At 40.6% G+C, this 8,364-nt stretch overlaps 1 protein-coding gene across 2 annotated transcripts in view; it reads right to left on the bottom strand.

The window, feature by feature from the left end:
* Positions 1–3,525: 3,525 nt before the first annotated feature.
* CCDC34 (coiled-coil domain containing 34) overlaps positions 3,526–8,364 on the bottom strand; it is a 30,042-nt gene continuing 25,203 nt past the window's right edge. For both annotated transcript variants that reach the window (XM_054026877.1, XM_054026876.1), the window contains exons 6-7: positions 7,655–7,796; positions 3,526–4,200 (exon numbers count right to left, since the gene is read on the bottom strand). In XM_054026877.1, coding sequence (XP_053882852.1) covers positions 3,986–4,200; positions 7,655–7,796 — 357 coding nt within the window. In that variant the 3' untranslated portion in view covers positions 3,526–3,985. The remainder of the gene's footprint in view (positions 4,201–7,654; positions 7,797–8,364) is intronic.

The raw sequence follows: 8,364 nt of genomic DNA, 5'->3' as shown, positions 1-8,364 counted from the left end.
CACAAGGATTAAATACACACCCACACACACGTTAATTATTTTTAGCCTATTTGTTCTGTTTATTACAGTTTATTACAGTGGTGTCTATGGGCCAACAGGGAACAGTGCCCTGTGCTGGGAGTAGGGCCCATATAACCCAATTACAGTAAACATGAAATGCATCAGAGCAACCTATGTGCACAGACTATATCATCAGCTACTGTATGTTCAAATATACTTTGCTCAAACAAAATGGAGAGGAGCTCAGAGGGAGGATGATTGCACCTCCCTGATTCATAAGAACATAAGAAAGGCTGTACCGGGTCAGACCAAAGGTCCATCTAGCCCAGTATCCTGTCTACCGACAGTGGCCAATGCCAGGTGTGCCAGAGGGAGTGAACCTAACAGGCAATGATCAAGTGATCGCTCTCCTGCCATCCATCTTCACCCTCTGACAGACAGAGGCTAGGGACACCATTCCTTACCTGTCCTGGCTAATAGCCATTAATGGACTTAACCACCATGAATTTATCCAGTTCTCTTTTAAACTCTGTTATAGTCTTAGCCTTCACAACCTCCTCAGGTAAGGAGTTCCACAAGTTGACTGTGCGCTGCATGAAGAACATCCTTTTATTTGTTTTAAACCTGCTGCCTATTAATTTCATTTGATGACCCCTAGTTCTTGTATTATGGGAATAAGTAAATAACTTTTCCTTATCCACTTTCTCCACATCACTCATGATTTTAATAGACCTCTATCATATCCCCCCTTAGTCTCCTCTTTTCCAAGCTGAAGAGTCCTAGCCTCTTCAATCTCTCCTCATATGGGACCCGTTCCAAACCCTTAATCATTTTAGTTGCCCTTTTCTGAACCTTTTCTAGTGCCAGTATATCTTTTTTGAGATGAGGAGACCACATCTGTACACATATTCCCGCAGGGGTAGCCCTAATTTATGTCACCTTTCCCCTGGATCACCTACAAAATGCCCTTTCCTCCCAGGGCTGGAGCAAGGATGTTTCATGCCCTAGGCAAAACTTCCACCTTGCGCCCGAGCCCTGCAGCAGCTCCCCGCCCTGAGGCACCCCTCCCGTGGCAGCTCCCCACCCCCCCTCCGCCCTGAGATGCCTCCCCGTGGCAGCTCCCCACCTCAGCTCACCTCTGCTCCGCCCCCTGCCTGAGCCCTGCGGCAGCTCCCACCCCCCCCCCGCCCTGAAGCACACCCCCTGTGCCAGCTCCCCCCCTCCCCTGCCTGGGGAGCCGTGCGGCAGTTCCCCACCCCAGCTCACCTCTGCTCCACTTCTCCCGCCTCCCAGGCTTGCAGTGTCAATCAGCTATTTGGCACTGCAAGCCTGGGAGGGAGAGAAGCAGAGCAGGGCGGCATGCTCAGGGGAGGAGGCGGAGCAGAGGTGAGCTGGGGTGGGGAGTTCCCCTGCATGCCACCGCCCCCCCCCCCTTATTGCTGCGGGCAAGAAGCGCCGAGTAGGCACTGAATAGGACTAAACTATGTACATAATAGTTTTCTGCTTTTTGTTTCATAAGGAAATATATTTTTACAAAAATTATTGGGAGGCAGGATAGTCTAGTACAGAGGTTCCTAAACTTTTCTTACTGCGTATCGCCTTCTAGATCTATCACTGATACTTTGTGTGTTCTTCTTAACACTACCTGTCTTTAGCCATCTGTTCATATTTCACCGTTACATACAGATGTAGTTATAGTGTGACATATACAAGCGAACGCCCCCCCGTAAATTCTGAGATCAGTTAGACTGGACAGTTGGTGGGCAACTGAACCTGCTCTATATGGTGATTGTAGGTGAGGGCTCTAGTCAGCATCTCTGTGTTCTCATTGGTACATCTTGAAGTAAATTAACTACCATATTTTATACAACAGTTTTAAAGCTTTGTCTGAGCAGCCTATTATGAAAATGCAATAAATAATAAATAAAATCCACCATTACACACTTTCTTCCACATACCCCCCCCAGAGGTACATGTACCACAGTTTGGGAACCCTTGCTTCTAGTGGATAGAGTTCTGGGCTGGGAGTCAGTCTGGTCTCAGACTCTGTCTGACATTAGCTAAATCACTTCACCTACTCTGAGCCTTTGTTTCCTTTCCTACCTTTTATCTGGTTTGTCAATTTATATAATAAACCCTCAGGGCAAGGACAGGCTCATACCATGTGTACAGTGCCTAGCACAAGGGGGCCCCCAATCCTCCAGATGCTATGGTAATACAAATAGATTTTTGCAGTGTTGTTGTAGCCATGCTGGTCCCAGAACACTCGAGAGACAAGGTAATATCTTTTATTGGACACAATCTAACCCTCAGTTGCCTACTTTATTTCAAATGACCACCTACAACATGCATTACCCATTATCCTTAATCGGTTGTCCCAATCCTTAAAGTTGTCCCAACTTGTATTTAGCTCAGACACTCCGATTTCTTTCCCCAGACTTGAAGAAGAGCTCTGTGAAGCTCAAAAGATTGTCCCTTCCACAAACAAACTGGTTCAATAAAAGGTATTGACCCTCACCCACCTTGTCTCTCCCATACAAAAAAACCCAGCATTTATTGACTAAACTAAAAGTAATTGCACTCTATAGCAATTCATTTTTTAAATTTCAATTTTTGTAAAGAAAAACTTATGTCCATGATTCTATTTAAGTTTCATAGACAAATTAAATGGGTTTTCAGGAAAACTTTCAACAGTTTAAAAAACAAATGAACAAGAAGTAGTTTGTGAAAATTTGTTTTAGACATCATACAAAGAAACAAGTTTACACATGATAAATCATTGACAAACCCTAACAAAATATCTATTTGCTCTAGCAACAGCTTAATGTCCTAAAGCATGCATCTTTCACAAAGCAATCGACCACCACTCTTTAAGGCTATGGCTACACTAAAAAGCTAACAGCGGTGCAGCTGTAAGGCACAGTGGGGGGGGGAGGGGGTATTCACACCCCTGAGCACAGTAAGTTATACCGATATAAGTAGTAGTGTAAACATAGCCTAAGATGCTGCATTCCCTTATTGTAAGATAATATTTTCTAGATAATGCCAACTGCCAAGTATACTGTATAAACTAATTTATTTAAAAGGCAAAAAAACCCCAAGACCTCTCAGTCCATTGTAAACTACTAAAACGTGTGTGTTCTCCAAATAAAAGTTTCACGTAAAGCTCTCTTTCCCTCCATCAGCTAGAAAGAAGCTGAAGTTGACTACTATTCCTACAATTACTATCCACAAAGAATAATTTTATTTTAAAAGAGCAGAATTATTATGTTGGGGTAGCACAATCATTTTATTTTTGGCAATCAACCAAAGATTCTAGATAAGTATAACTTATATAATACATTTTCTGGTTAACACAACACTGAATTTATGTAATGGGTCCCATGTTGGTTTTGTAATACTTACTGTTTATTTTGTAAATAAGTACTGGTATATTTCTTACTGGAGCATAAAGTTTTTGAGTCTGGGAAATGAAGTTTCATTCCATTCCCCCGCCCCCGTGCCTACCCGCCCCCCCCAAAAAAACTGTCAAAATTTGCTGCACCTGGCATGTTTAAAACAATGAGCATAATAGCCCAACTAACCACCGAAAACACATTAAAAAAAAAAATCACACCCCTTTGAAGAATCACAAAAACTAATCACTAATGTTTTATTGATATCAAGGAGTGGTTGCAATATAACTGGCTACATATAAAATTTAAAAAAAATAAACATAAAGGTCACTTAAGTGACTAAAAAGACTGGTTCACAGAAAATTATCTTTTAAAAATATAAGTGTTAAAATAACTGAGTTAAAAAATCTTTGGAAAAGATATTCCTTAGCTAACATTAAATGATCACAACTGTTAAAAGCTGATAAAATGTTGTCTTTCAACACTGTATTTTTTAACATTTAAGGAAACACTTAACCAAGAAATAACTTTTGTACTTTAAAACTTAGTTAAATCAAGCTAATTAAAAAAAAGTTATTTTGCTTCCTATACTATCTTTGTTTTCTGTGCAATGATCCAATACAAAGATTGTTCTTGGGTTTATGGATTACCATAGCTGAGGACCTATATGACTGACTGGATATAGGTCTCTTATTTTTTTTCACTGTAACATTCCTATCTTCCTTAGGCGGTGGCACATGAATTGGTTTCCAGGGAATAGGGTTACAATAGGCTGGAGCTGGATATGAATTTCCTTTGGAGTATCCTAAAATATTTAGAAAACACACACAATTAGAAAAAAGAAATATTTATACTGAAAACACAATAAAAAATTGAAGTGTACCAGATCATTTTTGGATTAACCTGGGGCATTTCCTGACTAGCAATTCTTTCTTGGGCTAAATTAAATAACTTGATTATAAACAGTATAATTTAGAATAGCTTTAAGATCTTTTATGGGACATGGTATGTAACAGTTTAGAACAATTTATCAGTCTCTACTAATGGCTATAAGTCATCTACCTCTGTATTCACCCAGTAAGTACATCCCCCATTTGTATTTTTAAAGATCAGCAATATAAATATGTCAAATACGGTGTAACAAGAACAATGCTTGTCAAGGCAAACATTAAAGGAGCACGTACACGGTTAGGAAGTTACCATTTGGTATTATTTTCAAACTTAATTTGTAAGTGTTGTTTCCCACAGCCTTGTCTCTGGAATTCACGTTTCTATTCCAATCTTTGCTTAATTGTTACCCTTCTTCAAACAAGGGAAAAAACATTCACTATCTGCAATTAATGATCTATGTGCCAAACCATGAAGCCTAAACCATGACAGCAGGAATGTATTACCCTTGGAATGGCAAGCCACTTTGTCTGTAATGAAATTTCAACACATACTTCACCAGGGTGGTCAAAACAAAGTCTGGAACATGTTCTTGTGTGAACTAAACTGGGTATAGAATTATTTTTAATGAATCACTTAGACAAGGGATGGCAGCTGTCAGCAAGTTATGAGATTCCAACACAAAGCTTGAAAGCAGTATGTATTACCATCTATAATCAGACCTAGCCAAAAGAGCAACTGATTGTGTGTCTGGTGTGAGAGCTGTTTTGTGTTCAGATCTTGGAGATTGGTAGTCTCCCTGTCAAAAAATATTTTAAGTTTTAAATTAATATAATATCAGTGATTTATAATTTAAGGAAAAATGCAAAAAATTAAATAAAAAAAGGAAGTATATATTCAATATCAGTTAAGGCCTCACATTTATAATACAACATGCCCATTTGTAACAGTTTTCCATTTTGTCCTTCCTCCCGCCCCCGCAACCCCACAGAAACTGAAGACCGAGGCCCAGGAAACTCCATGTTGTGATTATCATGGATATTCCTCTTAGACTTCCCTCAGAGCAGGAAGAGAATGAAGAACAGGGCTGTGGAGGAGGACAAGAGCATGGCTCCAAGTCCGGAGATCCATGTGGAAAGGAGGGCTGGCTCTGCATGGGGATGTCCTGCCAGGGTTCTGCCAGGCCTCCTTATAGATTCATAGATTCTAGGACTGGAAGGGCCCTTGAGAGGTCATCGAGTCCAGTCCCCTGCCCGCATGGCAGGACCAAATACTGTCTAGACCATCCCTGATGGACATTTATCTAACCTACTCTTACATATCTCCAGAGATGGAGATTCCACAACCTCCCTAGGCAATTTATTCCACTGTTTAACCACCCTGACAGGTAGGAACTTTTTCCTAATGTCCAACCTAGAACTCTCTTGCTGCAGTTTAAGCCCATTGCTTCTTGTTCTATCCTTAGAGGCTAAGGTGAACAAGTTTTCTCCCTCCTCCTCATGACACCCTTTTAGATACCTGAAAACTACTATCATGTCCCCTCTCAGTCTTCTCTTTTCCAAACTAAACAAACCCAATTCTTTCAGCCTTCCTTCATAGGTCATATTCTCAAGACCTTTAATCATTCTTGCTGCTCTTCTCTGGACCCTCTCCAATTTCTCCACATCTTTCTTGAAATGTGGTGCCCAGAACTGGACACAATACTCCAGCTGAGGCATAACCAGAGCAAAGTAGAGCAGAAGAATGACTTCTCGTGTCTTGCTCACAACACACCTGTTAATACATCCCAGACAGGGCCGGCTCCAGGCACCAGCTTGTCAAGCAGGTGCTTGGGGCGGCCGCTCCGGAGAGGGGCGGCACGGTCCAGGTATTCGGCGGCAATTCGGCGGACAATCCTTCACTCCGCCTGGGAGCGAAGGACCTCCTGCCAAATTGCCGCCGCAGATCGCGGCTTTTTTGTTCTGTTTTGTTTTGGCTGCTTGCGGTGGCCAAAACCCTGGAGCCGGCCCTGATCCCAGAATCATGTTTGCTTTTTTTTTTTTTGCAATCGCATCACACTGTTGACTCATATTTAGCTTGTGGTCCACTATAATCCCTAGATCCCTTTCTGCCGTACTCCTTCCTAGACAGTCTCTTCTCATTCTTTATGTGTGAAACTGATTTTTTCTTCCTAAGTGGAGCCTTTGCATTTGTCTTTGTTAAACTTCATCCTGTTTAACTCAGACCATTTCTCCAATTTGTCCAGATCATTTTGAATTATGACCCTGTTCTCCAAAGCAGTTGCAATCCCTCCCAGTTTGGTATTATCCGCAAACTTAATAAGCGTACTTTCTCTGCCAATATCTAAGTCGTTAATGAAGATATTGAAGGATCCTTTAGGAGTGATACTCCCACTGGCTCCATTACCTCCACAAAACACCCTTCTCTGAGAAGACCGCATATGCAGTGAGAACATTAAGCTGCTTTTTGCAACATTAACTTTGTGAGTGTGTCCACATAGGACAGGGGTCGGCAGCCTTTCAGAACTGGTGTGCCGAGTCTTCATTTATTCACTCTAATTTAAGGTTTCGCTTGCCAGTAATACATTTTAACATTTTTAGAAGGTCTCTTTCTATAAGTTCATAATATAACACTAAACTATTGTTGTATGTAAAGTAAATAAGGTTTTTTAAATGTTTAAGAAGCTTCACTTAAAATTAAATTAAAATGCAGAGCCTCCCGGACTGGTGGCCAGGACCTGGGCAGAGTGAGTGCCACTGAAAATCAGCTTGCGTGCCGCCTTTGGCACACCTGCCATAGCTTGCCTACTCCTGACATAGGATATTTGCCCAGCAGAGCATGCTGGACTGTGGTGATGCCACTCTACGCCTCATAGTCCATTTAGGGACCATGAAGTGGGCACAAAGGGGTACCATCAGGAAGGTTTTCTCAATAATAAGCCTAAAACTTTCCATTTCTGGTTTTCATCCCATTATCCCTAATTATACCTGTGTCCCACCCTCTTCTCCTTTCTCCGTCTCTCACGACATCACTGAATTTCACTGTCCAAAGTGGATGAAAATGCAGAGTAAAAAAACCAAAAATTAAAATAAAAATTTAAAAACCACCCACAAGATGCTTGTTGCCTAATAATACTGAATGGGTATAAAATACATATTTCAACACAGCCCTTATAGTGCGAAAAGGTATTATATTTGCAGTATATCTGTAACATACTGTATCTGTTATCTACTCACTAATGTGACAATATTAGATTCAGGCTGAGAATGTCAAATTAAATTTAAATAAACTGGAAAAAAGACATCATGAAGCCTGAGATTGCCACAATATTTAAATAGACATCGTAGTATGTGTCTAGTATAAGTACAAACCTGGAAGTTTCCCATTGGTATAGCCATAACCGTGTAAAACTGGGCGGGGCTTATTTCTGGCATTCTGTAGCCACTCTCTAAAGATCTTCTCTGATTTCTCTTTTTTCTCCTGTAATTCAGCTACCCTTTTTTGTTCCTTTTCCTAAAAAGTGAAGAAAAATAAAATTTCCAGAGACAGAATTCTGTACAAAATATGCAAAAGTTCTTATCTACTACTACAAGTCATTTCCCTACAACCAAACTTCTATCCTAATGTTCAGCAGCTACTTGTAACAGATCACTTCAGTTTTATAAAGTTTCGAGTTTTTAGGCTAATGAAGTTATGTGTATTTTGTCATGATTTGCAACAGCATCAGTGTTTGCTACTTAGCCACATTCAGGATAAAATTATCGTTGTTGTGTAGAAAGATATCTATTGTGTATTCATTTGCCATAGCACAGTCAACAAGCAAGTACCCTAAGGTTCAGAGACTGAAAAAAAATGATAATTTCCCAAATGATATGGCCAATGTTAAGTAGCTTTTGTGCAAGTGAAACCTATGGAACATGTCTACTATATGACTGTTGTCCAAAAATAAACTTGATCATTGAATGAATATGCACATTCACACAAACACTATTATTTCTATACAGCTGCTAATAAATCATTGTCCCATGGATATCATTTGGGGTGGGCAAGTGCAAAGGGGGAAAATATGCCATCCAGCAAG

This window comes from Malaclemys terrapin, chromosome 4, assembly GCF_027887155.1.
Source record: "Malaclemys terrapin pileata isolate rMalTer1 chromosome 4, rMalTer1.hap1, whole genome shotgun sequence".
NCBI lineage: Eukaryota > Metazoa > Chordata > Testudines > Emydidae > Malaclemys > Malaclemys terrapin.
Note: the sequence above shows the minus strand (reverse complement) of the source record. Positions and strands in the feature narration are given on the sequence as shown.